Here is a 20,438-nt window from a genome sequence, read left to right as displayed (position 1 = left end):
ATGTAGCTGCTCTATAGATAGAGACAAAGAGATATAAAACTATAGAGAAGGAGATATAGCCTTAGATACCAAGCCTTTTTCAGAGAAATTTGATAAAAAGATTTTTCCCCCATTTGACCACTTGCTTTCATAGTCTTGGTACATTAATGTTGTATGTGCATGGGCTTTTTGGTTTCATGTAAATTTGTTTATACTATCTTTTGTAGTTGCCTCTATCTCTTGTTTAGTTAAAAATAAATCTCCTACCTATAGTTGTTTGAGGTATTTGATATCTTTATTTTCTAATTTTTAAAAAAAAATATAGAATTATCTTTAATATTAAAGTCACATATCCATTTAGAATACATTGTACAATATGTTGTAAGATGTTGATCTAAGCCCAATTTCTAATAGTCTGCTTCCCAATTTTCCCTGGAGTTTTTTTCCCCCATCAAATAATGAGTTTTTCCTGGGTAATTTATGTTTTCCACTTTATCAAACATTTAGTTACTGAGTTCTATTGTTTTTTGTTCTTGCTTTTCTAGTCTGTTTCATTGATTTCTCTCTCTGTCTTTTTTATCCAATACTGTGTAATTTTGTGATTGCTTTTTTATAATATAATTTGAGGTCTGGAGGTGATATTTCCTATTTATATCTATTTCTTTTCATCATTTCCACATCTTTTATTTTTAAATGAATTTTTATTATTTTATTAAATTCTGTAAAGTATCACCTTAGTAATTTGAATGTTGTAGCAGTGAAGACATAAGTTAACTTTGCTAATATTATCATTTTTATTATATTGGCACAGCTTAGCTATGATTACTGAGTATTTCTACAGATATTTAATCTATTCTTTATTTCTTTAAGGAGCTCTTTGTGTCAAATCTATACAAGTCTTTTGTGTGTTTTGGTAGGTCAATCCTCAGTTACTTTATACATTTAATTCTTATTTGCAATGGGATTTCCTTTTTTTATTTTTGCTTCTTGAGTATTGTTATTATTATAGAGAAGTGCTGCTGATTTTTGAGGGTTTGTTTTGTAGCCTGCAACTTTGCTGAAGCTATTAATGTCTCAAGTAGTATTTTTGTTGATTTCCTAGGACTTTAGAGTATATCATTCTTTCATCAGGAAACAGGGATAATTTTGTCTGTTCTTTACCTATCTTTATGCCTTTCACTTCTTTCTTTTGTCTTTTTGCTCTTGCTAGCATTTTTAGAACTCTATAAAACAACACTGGGGAGAGTGGGAAACCTTGCTTTCAAACCCATAGGATCTTTCTTGAACCCTTAGGTGCTAAAGTCTTCCTCCTGTATAACTATTCTTTTTTTAAAAAAAAAATACAAATTTTGCCTAAGCCTATATGTATACACGCTGTCTCCTCAGAGAGAATGGGAATTCCTTGTGGAAAATTCCTTTGTATCTCCAATTCCTAGCACTGGCACTTAATGGGCAGGTAATAAACAGTTGCTGATTGATTGGAAAGGACTGGGAGATTAAGGATGGGTGAGGTGACCAGAGATTCAAATAAGTGTCAAAGGATTTGGCTTGTGTGACAAAGAAACGTGAAGAAGTGGAAGAACAGACTCCTGTAGGTGGAACACATAATTTCAAGGTTTTGAATTTTAGATATTAGTGCAATTCCAGGTTAGTAAGGTTAGAAATGTGACCGTCTTCCCAAATGGCTATATTGGGCTGGAGGAGGCCTGTGGCAAAGTTTCCCAGATTCTTTCAGATATGCTTTTGTAAAACTCAAAGGCAATATGTCATGTTGCATTATTAACCACGTGTTTCATATTCTTTTGATAAGATTCTTTGCATATTCTTAAAGTCCATATGGATCAAATAGTTCCTTTCGAATGCAAGCTACAAAGGATCTTTTTAAATAATGCAGATGCTAAAGAGGATTTGCTTTTACACACTCCTCCAGTCTGGCAGGATTTATTCTCTCAAAGGTTAGCATTTTGTTAGTTATATATAAAGCACTATTCTTCTTCCCTTTTTTCTCACATATACTTCTGTACATATGCAAAACCTCTGTAACAGATTATAAAGTTTATTTTTTGTCAAAGAATAAGGTGTTAATTAATATCTTCTTTTCAATCAGGTACATCTGTAACCAATGTAACAGCTACTGATGCTGATGATCCTGTTTATGGAAACAGTGCAAAGTTGGTATATAGTATCTTGGAAGGACAGCCATACTTTTCCATTGAACCAGAAACAGGTAAGTAGATCCGGGGGCAAATGCCACTGAAATTGCATTTCTACTTCAAGTTACTAACCAGCTATATGACCTTGGGAAAGACATATTATTTCCCTGTGGCCTCCATTTGCTCACTTTTAAAATGCATGAAAGTCGTACCAGATCGCTAAGGTACTTTCCATTCTTTATATACTCTGACTATGCATAGGGATATATGACTGAATCAGTTTTATTAGAATCTGAAAGCACATGGTTGCAAGTTCTAAACCTGATATGTCCTAGCTGTGCAGTCCTGGACAATTTGCTTAACCACTTTGAGATTGCCTTAGTTGCCTCATTTGTACAAGAATAAAAAAAATTGATCTAATAATATTTATACTTTCTCCCTTACAGAATTGATATAGGGAAGTGTTGATGTGAGTTATAGTATTAAGAGTAATTATAGTTATTTTACAACAGCATGGAGAATTCCAAGTAAACAGCGAAAATATGTGGTCACAATAATTTTTGTCATACTGGGTGTTTGCTAAGGTTCCTGTGTAGATATTGAGCAGTTTAAACATAGATCAGCCCACGTACTAATTGGCAAGCAGGAGTTACAAAGATCAGAAACTATTGTTTCAGGGAAAATTTTAAGTGAAAAATTTAAAATTTAATGAAGTTATTTTTGACACTTTTATTGAGTTGCAAATGAAGATAATTTTTTTTCTTTGAAACAGAAGGAAAGAGATTTATTTTTGTTATTTTTTAACCAACTGTACATCAGTTTAGTAAAGTGTATGTGTTTGTTGCTTTTATAAAGGCAAAAAAATTAGCTGTTTTTAAAGTCTTGAATTAAGTCTTCTCCTGAATTTGTGCAGATCCTATCTGACAATATATAAACAACCCAGTCTTGCAAACAATGATCACCCTTCAGAATAGTACCTTTAAAAATCAGAGAATACTTTTGTATTTTAAAGATATGAGTCATACACATATATCGTCATCTAAACACATAGGTGTATGTGTATGAATATCTGTGTATGCACATTCTCAGGATTTAAAATGAACTTACATGAAGTTCCTATTAGAAAATTAATTAAGAATGTATTTATAATTTTATTCTCAACTAAAAAAACACATTTGGGTAACTAGGTAATAAACTTCGGTTTTCTTAGTTTATTGAGATCATTACTGACTGTCATTAAGATATAATGGTACTGAATATCACAATTAGGGATTGACTCATCTTTTACATTCCTTATTCAGTCATATTTAGGCAATATATTCACCTTTCTTTCTTTGTTTATGCACAGTAGTTAAGTTCTTTTTACGGAAACAAACCTAAGTTTTTATATACACGCACGCACACACGCGCACACACACACACACAAACACACACACACACAGTGTATCAGTGGAGGGAGCTTACACACTAACAGCCCCTGTTGCTCATTGATTCATAGGTCCAGATCCTTTCCAAAGCATATGTACACCCACATGTGTGGACTATCTTTTTTATAGCTACACTCTCATGTGAATATATGTTCATATGCATTTATTTATGTTTACTAGCAGTGTATAAGATGTCTCAGAAAAACACAACTTACTGAAGATCTAAAGTGTGTCGTAATCTCTTGTGTACTAAACACATTTTCCAGACACCCATTGAACAATTTTGACCATTGTCTAAGGAGAGAGCCTAGTTGGTTAGATATGTACATGTAGGATATTCATATTGACAAAATCTAAAGCAGTAGAAAAAGTACCTATGAGGGAACTAGGAGATGCTACAGTAATGGTTCAAGTCACCACATGTCCATCCTGGCACCATGTCAGCAAAGGAGTCTGCCAGTAGTGAAATACAGCTGCCCTCCATAGTGGTGCTTGAGCAAAGAGGTGCGTGAAGAAGAAGACATTTGTCAATATGGGGAAGTTTGGGTCCAGAAATCAGCTTGAGCTCTCCTTTAGACATTCTTTTAGTCTAATGGATAGTCAATGCACAAGTCAGCAAAAACCCAAAGAAGGGGTTAAGCCAAATGGAGGTGCATTTGAAGTCACAGGTCTTTAATGGGAAGATATGGACAATAGGAATAGAGAGCAAATAGCTGAATTCAGCAACTTTCAGCACTTTCAGTTTTAGTTCTACCAGCTGCCTTTTTGAGTTGTCATTTCTTGCTATCTCTACCCCTCCCCACTCTCAACCCCCTCCATTAGCCCTCATTCATAAGGGCATCCTTGAGCTGGGTGAACAAAAAATGTAACTGCAGATGCTCAGGGAGAAGTGACATGACAGGAAAATCAAACCTACTCTTGTGCTTTTCCAAGGGCCTTAGTTTCCATGAACTATGTTTGTCGCTGACAAACCGTTCAGACAAATTAGCCAGACACAATGTGCCCACACAACCTGGTTGTCTTGCTGTTCTTCCCACAAGATGCTCCATCGTCTATCTCTGTGCCTTCACACAGGCTGTCTCCCATGATTATAATATACTCCCTCGCTGTCAGTTCTTAAATTCCTTTAAAAATTGACTCAAGTGGCACCTTCTATGTTAGACCTAGGCTGACACCCTTCACTGCCAGTACCTTGTTTCCCGAAATTCCTCTGTATTTATTGCTTATATTTTGTCTAGATTTGTTTATGGACATGTTGTCTCCCCTAAAAGCATGCAAGCACCCTGAAGGCAGGGACTATTTCACTTTGTTTTTGTATCTGTAATGTTGAATACAGTGCCTGGGACATACTAGACACCTAATAAATGCTCATTGGTTTATTGATTACCATTGAACAAAGACTGGCAGAAGGTAAACAGGAAAGGCCAAAAAGAATGGCCTATTGCCTACTTCTTTGGGTTTACTCAAGTCAATGATCTGATGAGTAGTGTGCTCTGATCTCCGCATGCAGAAGATAAGTGGTTAGATTAATGAATTGAAGTGACCTGTTTCAACTCGTCTGGGTCGTTTAATTAAAGGGTCAAATATTTCCATACCTCCCATTCATCTTCTCATCCACTTTCTCCCTACTAAATGGCACAGTAGATGGAGACCTGGACCTGGAGTCAGGAAGACCTGGGTTCTAATCTGGCCTCAGACACTTTCCAGCTGTGTGACATTGGGCTAGTCACTTAACCTCTGTCTGACTTAACTTCCTCAACTATAAAATGAGGGGAAAATAGCACCTATATTCAAAGGTTGTTGTGAGGATCAAATGAGACATTTAAAAGTGTTTAGAATGGTGACTAGAATATAGGAGATCCTTAATAAATGCTTGTTTTCTTCCTTCCAACTGAGAAATCTAGATAGTTTAAGGTTAACAAAGCAATTCTTGATAATACCATGGGAAAAGTAGCATTGAGTATTAGTATTCTTACTGCACAGAAGAGGAAACTAGACTCAGAGAAGGTGCCAAGTCAAATCAACAAGTATTTATTAAGGGGTTACTTATGTGCCAGACACAGTGGTATGTGCTTACGGTACAAATAAAGGAAAAAAAAAAAACTCCATAATTTCAGAGAGTTCACAGTCTAATGGAGAAACAGCACACAAAAAAGACATATACAAAGTAAATCTGAGGTAATCTCAGAGAGAAGGCACTTAGTTTAAAGCAGCCTGAGAGTGGCTTTCCATAGGAGGTAGGGCTTTAGCTGACAGTTGAAGGAAACCACAGAAGGCAGGAGGTAGAGATGATGGAGAGAATTTTGGGCATGGGGGGTATCCAGTGAAAATGCCCAGAGTCAGGAGATGAAGTTAAGGAGGGTAGTTCACTGGATCACAGAGTATGTGGGGAGGATTAGAGAAAGCAAGAAGTTAAGTGAATTGTTTACACTGAAACATCTATAAGTCCTAGAGATTGGGACTCAAATCTAACTCTGCTAACTCTAACTTTGACTCTACCATCAACATTATTTCTACTATGCCAGGTTACCACTTTATGTATCACAAATTCTCTTTTTCATTTGTGAGATTTTCATTAACAGTTGTGGTTGGGTAGCGAAGTGTTGTCTGTGTACTTAAGTGGCTGTTCTTGACGGTGCCAAGGAGTTGCTTCCATGTTCTGGTTCAGTTAGATTCAAGGTCATGTTGTTTACTGTGTACCTATTGTAGTAATGGCCTTGTGTGGGACCATGAAAGAGATATATAATTTAGAAAATACCAGATCAACCCTCAAAGAGCTTTTAATCTAGAAGGAAGTATGCAATAGGTTTAACCTGGTGTAGGTTCTCATTACCTGGGCCTAGGTTATTACAATACTTTTCTTCTGGTTGGGCTTCCTTCCTTAAATTTCTCCCCACTATGATTCAGCTACCAAAGCAATCTTCCTAAAGTACAGGTCTGATAATGTCACCCTTCCTATTGTCCTCACTCAATAAACTACAATGACTGTCTATTATTCCCAGGATCAAATGGAGAATGTTCCATTTGGCATTTGAAGCTGTTTACAACTTCACCCATTTTCTCATATTTTACTCGCCTTTTTGTAAGCTACAATTAAGCAACACCTGTTTTCTTGCTGTTCCTTGAACAGGATATTCCATCACTCACCTCCTTGCCTGGAATGATCTTTCTTACTTTCAGCTTCTGCCTTCCCTAATTCCCTTGAAGACTCAGCTCAAATCCCAATTTCTGTTGATGGCCTCTCCTAGCCCCCTCCTTTCCCTTCTCCCACTTTGTGATGCCTCAGCTTGTGATAAGCAAAGGGAAAACTATCATAATTGCCCTATTTGAACCATAGTGGTACTGTCAGTATCATAGTTTCATAGCTATACATGTGTAAGGGACTTCAAACACCAATCAAATAATATAAATAAGGCATTTTGTATACCTTAAAGGATGACGTAATATAATAGACATTATAACATAAAAGATAAAATATGATCTGTAGTTTTATTAAGTAAACTTAGAACTCTTAGATAAGGAAATCTCCTCTACCAATGCAGATTGGTACCTTCCCTGAAATTTATTGTTTTAGTTGCCTAGAGCACCAGGACATTATATGACTTGTCCAGAGTCATATAGTTAATATATATATATATATATATATATATATATATATATATATATATATATATATAGTGTGTATACCTATGCTTATACACACATATATAGATAGATGATTGATATACATATATACATGTAGGTACATATAGGTATACACATAAACACACATATACATATCTCTATATAATTGACATATATTTGATGTAGAAAATAAATATATGTGTGTATATGACTGGTAGAAAGGAAAACTTCAAATTATATATATATTAGTTATATTGATTAATATTTGTCCTAGAAAATAAAGTTTTTAATATATATAACATATGTGTTTGCATATACAGATATATACATATAATGCCAACATTATTAGAAGTTTGCTTTCTATCATAATGTCCCATCATGTCCTAGAAATACTTTGAGTTCTGGAAGTTTATGTTCGTGTAGACTATGCTCTGGTAAAACCATCCAAGCTAGAAATGCTTCAAGAACAGGTTTAGCAAATAATTTTCTGTTATTTGGGAAACAGAAATGCTCATCACCAGAAGGCTAACCAGAAGGGGATGAATATTTTTGGCCACAGCAATCCATGAAGATTATTCCCTAAGAAGACTTCCAGGGATAATAATTCTCTCATTCATTCCTTCATTTATTCAACAGTTGGTCAGTTAGTGAACAGGCATTTATTAAGGTCTTACTATGTGCCAGCCACTGTGCTAAGCACTAGGGATCCAAAGAAAGGAAAACATATGGTATCCGACCTCAAGGAGCTCACCTTCAATTGAACAGTATGCAAATGACCATGTACAGACAAGAAACATAAAATAAATGGGAGATAATTTCAGAGACAAGGGCCTAGCATTAAGGGAGATCAGGAACGTGTATTTGCAAAAAATTATGGGGTATCAGCTGAGACTTAAAGGAATCTAGGGAAGCCAAGAGGCAGAGATGAAAAAGGAGAAAATTTCAGGCATAGGGATAGAAAGAGAAAATTCAGTCAGGCAATGGAGTGTTTGTGTGAGGAAGAATAAGGAGGCTAGAGTCACCAGATTTCATTGTAGAGTATATAGAGAGGAGTAAAGTGTAAAAAAGATTGGAAAGGTAGGAAGAAGCCAACCTATGACATATTTTAAAAGTCAAACACAGGATTTTTCTTTTGATCCTGGAGGTGACAAAGAGTCACTGAGGTTTATTGAGTAGAGGATGACACGGTCAGATCTGTATCAGAAGAAGATCATGTTGACAGCAGAGTAGGTAAAGAAGTAGAAGAGGGAGAAACTTGAGTCAGGGAGACCATTGAGAAAGTTATTACAGCAGTCCATGAGTGAGGTGATAAAAACCTGAACTAGAGTGATGGCTGTATCAAAAGAGAAAGGGAGGAATATACGAGAGATGTTGAGATGATAGAAGCTACAGAACTTGGCAAGAGCTTAGGTACGGTCAGGAGGTGGGGGGAGAGAGAGTGAGGAGTTAGTTGTGAGCCTGTGTAACTTAGAGTGCAATGGTGCCCTTGTTACAGCTTAATTTATGGGGAGTATTTTACTAAGAGTTGGAAGGTATGGAGGAGTCAAAATACTGCACATTTTTGATAAAACAGTCTCTATACCCTCTGGGAGCCTACAACCCTATTGGGGGAAGATTTACCAACATAGATACCAATAACCTATAATATTACTTTACTATTATCCATTTCAATATGTACCATGCTTGGCATATGGTGGCCTTCTTATTGACTAATGAAGGGAGAACACATTGATGAATTCATGGATCCTTAATATATTGAATAATTTCTCTCCTCACTAGGTTCAAAAGAGATAGAAATTTAGATGATAGAAAGATATATAGATAGAGCATTCATTTACTGCTTACTGTGTTCTAGGCACTAAATTACGCATTGGAGATATGAATAAAAACAATTCAGACAGTTCCCGTACTACCTGTGGCATGGCTGGGGATAATGTAAAAATACAGTAGAGACCCAGATCTGAGCAAAATAAGACCAAATCTATCCTATCAAAGTCAGGGCAGCTCCATTGGGTTGTCCCATTCTCACATAGGGAAGGAGTAGAGACGATGGTCAAAGTGAAATTGATTTCAGGTGGTGTATGGGCAATGTAGTTGGGACCTGGCATTGAGCTAAATAAAGTATACAAAGCAATTTGTAACCGTAGGACATTATAGAAGTGTCAGGTGGTATTAATGGTGGTGGTGTTAATCCCCAGTCATAGTTCCAGTGGCTAGAAACACTAAGGGACAAAATCCGTGTCATTCTCAGAAGTATTCAGACAGCGACTCACTCATCTCAGCAGCAAAATATTATTCCTGTACATGCTCAAAAGAGAGCCTTGTGACATTGTGATAACCTCTTCTGCCTATTTACATTCCAGATTGCCCATATACCTGGAACATTCAGAGGCTTACTGTTAGCAAGTGCTTATTAGTAAATCCCCTTATTCAGGAGGGCATTGAGATAACAAGAAGAATAACCAATGAGTGAAAATATACAGTGGAAGGCCTTGAAAAGTATCAGTTGTATATACACTGACTTTTGTGAGTAGTGCTATTAGAATATTTAATAATGCTGAAAATAACTTGTTTGTATTTGAAAAATGCTTCTCCCCCTTTCCTCTAATACCATATGTTTTCTTTTAATATCTTGGGATCAAATGAGGGAAAAGAATGGCATTCATTGAAAAGCCCTAATTTTAGGACAGCAGTGAGTGAGGGAGTCACTGCATCTCTTCCTGAGTGATTTAAGGAGCTGAGTCAAAATGAAATATAGAGCACCAGAATAATAAATGTCACATTATACAAAAAAAAATCAGTGAGAAGTGACAGGACATCCCAAACTTTGCCGCTGTCAAGATAGGAAGGACCTGATGAATGACCCATTGGAAAAGGAACTAACCAAATTGATTGACCTTTTTTGAAAATCAGGCCATCTTTCTTCATTGGCGATAGATAACATTTGTTTCAATGGAACCAGAAAGATATGCTAAAATAAATAGATAATGAGTGAGTTCCCTTTGTGACATGATAAAAGAATATTATTTAGCCATGGTCTTGGAAATGCTTTACCAAGATTGAGATATGTATTTTCATTTAAAAATATAGGTAGGAAAGAGAACCCTCAGAGATAATTTTATTCTGTACCTCTCTAATGCAGGGAAGCTGCATTTTGGTGGGTGGGGTGGGGAGACTATTGAATTTAAAATCATAAGATGTAAGTTTGAAACTCAGTTCTGCTACTTACTATGAGAAGTTGCACAACCTTAGACAAGTTTCTTAACCTATCTGGGCACATTGGTAAGATGAAGAGGTTGTACGAGACAAATCCTCAGGTTTCTTTCAGGTTTAAATCCTATGGGAACCAAAACCTGTGATTTCAATGGTATAGGGGACTTCCAATGGGAAGAGTTTCTCTGCCAATGCAGAGGGCAAGGGATCTGTGATTTACTGCCTTTAGAGAGTTGCCTAATTCCATTGAGAGGTTGACCCAGCTAATAGGTATCAGAGCAAGGCCTTGTTCCTAGGTCAGGGGTGGGGAAACTGTGGCTTCTAGGCTACATGTGGCCTTCTAGGTTCTTGGGTGCAGCTTTTTGACTGAGTGCAGGTTTTACAGAACAAATCCTTTTATTAAGGCAATTTGTTCTGTGAAGTTTGGATTTAGGCAAAGGGCTGCACCTGAAGACATAGAGGGCCACATGTGGCCTTGAGGCCACAGGTTCCCCACTCCTAAGACCTAGGTCTTCTGCCCCTTAGGCTAGTTCTCTATTCACTCTCTATTCCCTATCACCTCTATTCACATATTCATCATCACCATAATCATGACCATTGTATGTTATGGTTACCTGTCCATGTATCCAATTCTCCCTCTTAGACTCCAAGGTCCTTAAGAATAGAGAGAAAAGCTACAAATTTCCTCCAATTCTGATCACAGTTGTCTGAATATAATAGGTGCTTAATAAAGGATAGCTGAATTGTCATATTAAGTTTCAGGTTCTGTAGTGATTGAAACTAAAAACAGGGTTCAATCACCATATTTTCATAGTCACAGAGCCTATTCAATTGTATTGTTTGATATAGGCTATCCTAGTTAACATGTTCACCAAAAAAAATTCCACCATGGAATTTATATCAATTTGAAGATCATGTACACAGCTTTCATTACCCAGATTATTGTCTAGCCTTAGCATTCAACATGAGGTACAGAATGTAGATCATACCTTGTTTCTGATTCATGATACCAAAAAAAACCTAGCAAGAAGTCTTCCTTTTCCCACTAGTACTATTCCACATTCCCCAACAAAGGAAGATCTATTTCTAATTCCTAGCCCTTGCTATGTGACTTTCACCAGTGACACCTTCTTTCTGGTCCTAAACTTCTTCACAAAGGCAGAAAGCACAGAAACTATATTAGGGGATATTCAGTAAGTAATTCATTTAGGTGAGAACATAGCAAGCAAATGTGGATAAAAGTGCGTGAAATAAGGATAAGAAAGTAGGGTACTGTTCGATTTTTGGAGGGCTTTGAATGCCAAACTAAAGTATTTGGATGATATTTAGTGGTTCACAGGGACACATGGATGAGTTTTGAACAGAGTGGGAATATGATCAAACATGAACATTAGGAAAGATTAAATTGACAGCAAGATAAAGGACAAATGGAAGGAAATAGGGTGGAAATGAAGAAGACCTGTTAGGAGGTGAATGCAGTAGTCTAGGTGTTTGGTGATCAGAGCCAGGAACAGAGTAATGGCAGTGGACAAAACAAGGAAGGCAAGGGTGTACCAGGCATTTCAAAGATAAGATCAACTGGGCTTGAGACTTAATAAAATATGAAAGGTGAAAAGGAGGAAACACTAAAAAGTAGCCCTAAGGTTTCGTCTCTGAGTGGCTGGGGTTAGGGAGTGGAGTGTTACAGGAAAAAAGTGAAATCAATAGAACAAGCAGCTCCCAGATAAAAGATGAGGAGCTCTGTTTGGCATATGCTAAGTTTGAAATGCTTACAGATAATCAAGAGGAGGAGATCATTTTGCAGGTCCAGATACAGAACTAGAGTTTCTGAAAGATGACTTAATTCTAATTGTGTCCTTCTCTGGGAATACCATAGGATTCATTATGTAATAAGAGGGTAATAAAATGAATTATATTGTACTCTAAATTCATTCTCCTAGCTGAAAATGAGGGAAAAAAGGTGTGAAGGAGCGAAACTAGCTGTGTTAAAAGGGGAGACGAAGTGATGGTGAGAGAAGAGATGGAGAGTTAAATAGAGACATGTCAAGAGAGGAAAGCAGTGTAGTTTTATGCCTTTATACAAATAATCATTTTAATAGCTACAATGTGAATAGAAAAAGATAAATTAAATTTTAAAAAATTCTGAATTTGATCAAATTCAAATGAGACTTTCACATGTTAATTATATCTACTATCTACATAGGGTTTAAAAATTTGCAAAAACACTTTGCATGTATTATTTCATTTGAGCCTCAGTAACCTTTTGAGTTACTGGCATGATTCTTCCTGGTTTGCAGATTAGTAAACTGGGGCTCAGCCAGATCAAGTGACTTATCCGTGGTCCCACAGCTTCAGAATTTGAACATGGGCCTTTCTGATTCCAAAACTCTATCCACTGGGCCACACTGTTCTATTATCTTTTGCTTCCCTGCTCAGTTCCCTCAATGGAAGGAGGGAACTGGTAGAGAAAATGTGATCAGGAACATTTTTAAAAAATAAATGTTTAAAAGCTTCATCAAATTAATGAGGAACAGAAATTCTCTTCTGATTTTAAATACCATTCTTGAGAAATTACTAATCCTTAGTCCACAAAAAGCTATCCAATGATGCTAGAGAGAGGACAGAGAAGACGAAGAGTTACAAGTGACCTAAAATATTGGCTTATTTTTCAGCTTCTATGTTTCTCTAGGGGCAATGCATGTGGACATATTTACTATCCTAATAGAAAGGTTATTTGTAATGTTGCCATCCTAGATGTGTAGAAACAGTTTTCACTCAGTCCTAGTGACATCATGTTTGAAGGACTGTCCAGTTCCAGGTGTTACATCTTAGAAAGGACTAAACAACTTCAAGAGGGTCCAGAAGATGATAATTAGAGATAGTATACACCCTACCACAAAAGAATTGTGGATGCTTATTCTGAAGAAGAGACTTAGGGAAGATATAATAGTTGTCTTCAAGTATTTGGAGTACTAACAAGGGATGATATATTAGATGACCCTATATGAAAAGACAAGGACTGGTGGGTAGTGAAGAGTATTTTGGCTCCCTATAAGGAAAGACTTTTTTTTAAAAAAAAATAGAGGTATTCAAAAAGATGGATGGGCTGCCTCATAGTGCTATGAGTTTCCCATCACATGCATGTTAAAGCTGGAAGGAACATATTGGAGGTAGTCTAATCCATTTGCCTCATTTTGCATTTAAGGCGCAGCACATTAGATAGAGTACCAGGCCTGCAGTCAGGAAGACTCATCTTCCTGAATTCAAATCTGGTCTCAGACACTGACTAGCTGTTTGATCCTGGGCAAGTCTCTTAATCCTGTTTGTCTCAGTTTCCTCATCTGTAAAATGAGCTGGAGGAGGAAATGGTATCTTTCTCTAGTATTTTTGTGAAGAAAAACCCAAATCAAGTCGCAAAGAGTTGGACATGATTGAAACAACTAAACAAGAAATCCAAAGAGGCATGGTCACTCAACCAAGATCTCACAGTCAGAAATTGGCAGAACCTGGACTTTAACTCAGGTCTGCTAACATATTTTTTATTTTGCCATTAAAAGAGACAGACAAAACAATAGCCTTCTCCTCTTTGGGATTTTATCTATTACAATGCCAGTTTCCCTAGTCATCCAAGGCATTTTATTTTGCAGTGGATGAGAGGAGGTAGAGTAGTTAGTCTGTAGGGTGTATTTTTTGTTTGTTGTGTTTTGATTTTTTTGTCTTACAGATTCAAAAGAGTGGTAGACTTAAGCATTAATAGCTATTGATTTTAATATCATTTCTGTCAACAACCATATAACTACAGGCATAAAACAATTCTCACAAATATCTGTGAAGGTCCCTTCAAGCAGAAGCTAGAAAACAACATTGCAGGGGTGGTATAAGAGGGATTCTGTTGGGCTATGGGTTGGAGTCAATAAAGATTTCTTAACCTGGTGTCTCTGAACTTGTGTGCGTATGTATGTTTATATGTGTGTATATATATGTCTCTCTGTGTGGGGGAGTGTTGTGCATGTGTATCTGTGTGTGTGTATGTAAGTATGTATGGGGGAAAAGAGAGAAGGAGAGAGAAAGAGAGAGAGAGAGAGAGAGAGAGAGAGAGAGAGAGAGAGAGAACTTCATTGTAATCAGTTTACTTTGTAATTCTATATATGTTATCTTATGCCTTTAAAAAATTCTGACGAGGCATCCATAGCCTTCACCAGACTGACAGAAGGGTCCACAACCTCAAAAGTTTAAGAACATTTGGATTAGATGTCCGACTCTGATTCATGTCCAACTCTGATGACATAAGTCCAACCTGAGTAAAGTGGGAGATCTGGTGAATTTCCTCCCCCTCCCTCTTTAAGTTTCATTTTAATTAAATTATCAATATCTTTTTCTACCCAGGTCATATACCAATATTCATTCTAAGAAAGCTCAAGGCTTGGTCTTTGAGAAAGAAATCTACCCATTAAACCCCAAGTTAACTAGGTAACTTTTGGCCATCAATATTTGCCTTCCTTTGGGCAGAACACCCTCAGGTAAGGGGAGGCAAGAGGAGAGGACAGGAGAGGTGAGGAGAGAAGGGAAGGGGGAGGAGAAGAGAGGGGAGGGGAGGACTGTGTAGAGTTACCAACTTCGCATTCTCCTCCAGAGCCATCTGGTGTTTACTTGCTAGATTTCTTTGTCAAAGACCAAATCTTAAACTCAATTCACTCTGGAACTCTTGTATTGGGCAACAATAGATCCCTGAGCAAGCACTGCTTAATGATTATTTTTGTGCCCTCCTGGCTCAGAATGAATGTAAATAGTAACTGTATCTCTTTTGCCCAGAAATCCTCAGAGTCTTCCCCTCCCAGTTTGATTTTTTTTTAATTAAAGAGGCCATCCCTTGACTCATTTCTTAAAGAGGCCTATTCACTGAATGAACATTACCTCTCTCAAAGTGAGAACCTTAGCTTAAAGGGGCCAAGGTCTCCCACTGCATCCTGGGCCATCTTCAGTCTTTCTGACGTTTATCAGGCCACTGGACCCAAATGGCTCTGCAGGAGAAAGTGAGGCTGGTGACTTTGCACAGCCCTCCCTCACTGTATTCAAAGTCATTTGCAAGTCATGTCATTATCTCCCTGAAGTCACAGTCCTCCTCAAGAATGAAGAACAAACTACAGACACACACAAAGAAAGCTTAAGGAGGAACCATAATCTATAGGACTAATTCCTATTATTTTAGTCCAATTGTAACTATGATAATACTAGTGAAATTGAAAAAAAAAAGTAAAGTTAACAGTTGGGTACAGAACACAAAGGAAAGAAAAAGCAAAGGAAAACAAAGCGAACATAAAGAAACTCAACATAGTCATATAGTGTTTTCTAAACACAGGGAACCAAGTTACTGGGGGACGGACTCACTATTTGATAAAAAATAATGCTGAGAAACTAGACAGCAGCCTGATAGAGATTTGATTATCTCACACCGTATACCAAGATAAACTCCAAATGTATACGTAACCCGTGACCTAGATTTGAAAGGCCACATTGTAAACACATTAGAGGATCAAGGAAGAGATTGCCTCTCACATGGATGAACAGAGGAAGAGTTCATGATTATACAAGTGATAGAGAAGATTAAACAAGATAAATGGGATTTTTTATTATTTAAAATAGATAATTTTATCATGCAAAACTGAAAAGTTTTTGTATAAACAAAACTAATATAATGAAAAAAGAAGGGAAATAGGTAACTGGGTAACAAATATCTCTGATAAATGTCTAATTTCTAAGATGTACAAGAAAATTATATAAATGAATAAACATTCCCCAATAGATAAATGGTCAAAGGACATGAAAGAAACTTTTCAAATGAAGAAAATTAAACTATCATATGAAAAAATTCTTTAAATCACTATTAATTTGAGAAATTCAAATTAATCCACTTAAGGATTTATCTCACTCTTATCAGAATGGTAAAGATGGCAAAAGATAAAAAATAGATTGATAGATAATAGATACAGATGTTAGAGGGGCTGTGGGAAAACAAATGGGTTACTCCACTATTGGCATAGTTGTGAAGTGGTTGAGTCATTCTGGAAAGATTTGGAATTATGCCCTAAAACTTACCAAACCATGCATACCTTTTGGTCCAGCTGTACCTCTGCTAGGCCTGAACCCAAAGAAATAGAAAGCATCCCTTATAGAGAGAAGATGCTGTAGTGGAAAGGACCCTCATGACCTGGATTTACTCCCAGCTCCAAAACATATTCATCATATTAGCATGACAAATCACTCAGACTCTTTGAGCCCCAGTTTCCTCCTTGGCAAGTGACAATGATAATACCTGAAGATGGGATTATGGAAATAGCTTTGTTCTTGGAGTAAGGGAAGGTGGGTTTAAATCTCAAGTCCTATCACTTAATAGCTTATGGCATAGGTAGGACAAATTATTTTGCCTTTCTTGAAGTCTTACTTTCCTTTTCAGAAAAAAAAAATAGAGGATAATATATTCTCTCTAGCAAGACCACAAGGTTTCTGGGAGAAAAGTGATTTATAAACCTTAAGGTTATAGAATTATAAGTTATTGTTATCTATATCACAGGGTTGTTTCAGGGAAAGCTCCTTGTAAATTGTCAAACTCTGAAGAAATGTGAGTGGCTATCATTCCAACGCACCCAAATCCTATAATCTTTAGCATTCCAAATTAAAAATTGCATCAAGATTCAAGGGGGTTGATTGTGCCATTTAACTCCCACAAGGCAAATGCTTTTCCAATCCATCTGCCATTCCAAATGTCAAGTCCTAAACGTGTCCCCATGCAATACTGTCCCTGAGCTCATATATAAAGTGGAAGAAAAATGTACCCCATTTTAGACAATCAGCTAGCCTAGAACTGGAGTAATCGGTAACCTTATAGCATAATGGTTTTGATGCAATAAAATTTATACAAGGTCAGTTTCAAAACTCATGGTACTATGAGTTTAAAACAAGGTATTTTCCTTAAAAACTGTTCATATTCCTAAAGCATTGGACTGTGTTTACAAATCACTTGCTTTACAATGACCCTGTGGGGTAAAGAACTGCCAGGATTATCATTCCTACTTCAATGAAAAGGAAATCAAGATTCAGGACATTCAACTGATTTGCTCACAAAGTAGCTAAGTTAAGGCTAGAACCCAGGTCTCCTTCTTCCAATTTAATTTATCTTTCCATTATAGAACACTGCCTTCTTCAAAATATAGTTGTATCTCTTAATAGGAAAAGCCACTCCAAAGTCCATCTTCTTGCCATCTGAACATTTGGGAGCAATTGAAATGACTTAGCTACCACATTGTGTGGAAACACTTTTTTTTTCATTTGCTTCCTGACAATGCTAATAACAAGATTTCTAAAGGCAGTACTAGGTCCTCTATGCTACCATGACAATGAAAACTAAGGAATAAAGAGCAGCCAGGATTAATTGGGATATAGAGTCCAGAAAGATAATATAAATAAAGCCACAGGAAAGGGGGTTCATTGCCTTCTTTCAAATAATTGCTCCTTCAAGATTGACTGGTGGAGTCATGAGGGAGTGATGTTGGGGTTGGGGGAGACAAAGATAGATCTGGAATGACTTAAGTGGTATGCTCACATGACATGAATCTATTGGGCCAAGTGAGGAAATTATATCAGCAGTCTTTGGCAAGGAAAAAAAAAATAATGGTTCTCTAGGGAATTAGTCCTTCCTGCTCTGAAAACCTATGGGGTTTTCCACTGTCACAGGAAAGTGGATTTCCAGAAATATTTCAGGTGAGATATCTATTGGGGATTTTTTTTTCTTATGGGTAAATACTCTGGTAGCTGCATTATATGTAATGGTGGACTTGAAAATGGACTTGAAGTGCATGAAAGTTCTAAAGAGATTTTCATAAATGAATAGATTTGTGACAGATCCCTAGAGTAGTGAATTTTCACTAAAGCATAGATCTAACCATGGCATTTGCTCCTTAAAAACAGTAGTGGCTCCCTTTTCCTTCTTTTTTTAAAAAGAAATATTTATTTTTAATTTATAGAATAAAACAAGCTATTATTTTTTAAAAAAACCTATTAATTCTTAAATAAAGTAGAAACTTCTCTTTTTAGCATTTAAAAGCTTTCAACATTTAAGTCCAACCTATCTTTGCAAAATTATTTCATGTTCCTTCTTATCATGTATTCTTTCTTCCCACCTAAGTGGCCTACCTTCTGTTTTTCATTAAAAAAACAAAAACAAAAACAAAAACAAAAAAACAGCTGCAGCTACAATGCACTTTCTATCTCCTGCCTCCATTCATCTACACACTTTGCCTGTGTTACTTGGGATGCACTTTAATTTTACTCCTGCCTCTTAAAATCTCCAGCTTCCCACTGGCTCCGCCATATTCCAGTGAGTTGCCAAAATGACGAACACAAAAGGAAAAAGGAGAGGGACACACTACATGTTTTCTCGGTCCTTTCGAAAACATGGTGTTGTCCCTTTGGCTACGTATATGCAAATACACAAGAACGGTGATATTGTAGATATCAAGGGCATGGGCACAGTTCAGCAAGGAATGCCCCACAGATGTTACCACGGCAAGACTGGATGGGTCTATAATGTTACTCAGCATGCTGGAGGTATTGTTGTACACGAACAGGTTAAGGGCAAAATTCTAGCCAAGAGAATTAATGTGCGTATTGAGCATATTAGGCATTCTAAGAGCAGAGATAGCTTCCTGAAGCATGTAAAGGAAAATGATCAGAAGAAGAAGGTAGTCTGCTCCACCCAGAGAAGCACACTTTGTGAGAACCAATGGCAAGGAACCTGAGCTGTTGGAACCAATGCCCTACGAATTCATGGCATAAATGACTGCTAAAAAACAATTAAAAAACTTGGGTTATGAAAAAAAAAACTCCAGCTTCATTCCAGACAGCCCAGATAGCCTTACACAGGAAACCCCTACACTAGGGGTTTCCTGATACCCTTGTTTTTGGTCCTGTCATAAAATTACTTTGTATATATTTTGAATTTACCAATATGTGTATGTGCTGAGTTCCTCCAGTAGACCATGGGGACTATTTTATTCCCCCCCCCCCTCCGCTTATCCCTAGCACCTAGGAGAATGTCTATCACATAGTAGTTATTTCATTAATGCCAGTTGAATAAAGATGATTCACTGGCTCTACTAAGCTCAGTTTCAGTAGGAACCAGAGAAACACCCTATTGTCCAATAACGAATTTAGATAAATGGAGAAAGACTTCCTACCAGAAAATTGTCAAGGCCACATTAACTCATGCAAACTCTCAGCTAAGGTCAAAGGGTTTGGGATCTGCATTGGTGGATGGGGGACCCAGAGAAAAGAGATTAAAGGAACTTGAAACCTTCAATAAAATAAATAACATTTGTGAAGAGAAATTATTCACATCATTTTGTAAAACATGGAGGTTATGGCAACCAATAGAAAATAAAATGCAGAATTCAGCCAGTGATGTAAGTGATTACGTCCCCAATCACCGTTGCCTAAATTATTCCTTTGTTTCAGACAGAAGTCTTCCCCAACCACCTTTCTGGTTATCCAAAATTTCCTGGATTCTGTGCTTCACCTTTCATATATATACATATTTTAATTATGCTCAATTCAGTTAGACAATCAATTAGAAATGATAGTGATCAGTTAATAAAACTAACAAAAACAAAAATACACTTGAAGAGCCATGTGTAGACATGTTCATTCTTGGAACTGTTAATTTCTTTAGGAATGGAAACTGATGCTGAAATTCTTCCTTTTACATTTGTTTCATGGGAAAAGGGCAGGGGGAGAAGGCCCATTGGAAGATCCGTTATTTCAACAAGTACTTATTAAACACTTACTATGTATAACACATATTCCTGTACTGATCCTTTGGCCATTCTTGGGGTTGGACTCAGGACTAGGAATAGACAGGAGAGTGGGCAAGAGATTTACTAAGGGTAGGTTTCTATGATGCTGAAAGGACAGTTTGGTCTATCTGGGGCCAATTTCAGTAGGAGTGGTTCTGGTGGTGAGGGTCATACACAAATGAAGAGCTCCAAAA

The 20,438-nt window shown here is 36.9% G+C and overlaps 1 protein-coding gene across 1 annotated transcript in view; it reads left to right on the top strand.

Moving 5' to 3' along the window:
- Positions 1–20,438, top strand: part of CDH8 (cadherin 8) — a 365,426-nt gene that overhangs the window by 85,547 nt on the left and 259,441 nt on the right. Inside the window, exon 3 of the mRNA XM_036750041.1 lies at positions 2,087–2,206. Coding sequence (XP_036605936.1) covers positions 2,087–2,206 — 120 coding nt within the window. The remainder of the gene's footprint in view (positions 1–2,086; positions 2,207–20,438) is intronic.

This window comes from Trichosurus vulpecula, chromosome 3 (assembly GCF_011100635.1).
Source record: "Trichosurus vulpecula isolate mTriVul1 chromosome 3, mTriVul1.pri, whole genome shotgun sequence".
Classification (NCBI taxonomy): domain Eukaryota; kingdom Metazoa; phylum Chordata; class Mammalia; order Diprotodontia; family Phalangeridae; genus Trichosurus; species Trichosurus vulpecula.
The sequence above is the reverse complement of the archived record's forward strand: the minus strand, read 5'-3'. Positions and strand labels throughout refer to the sequence as shown.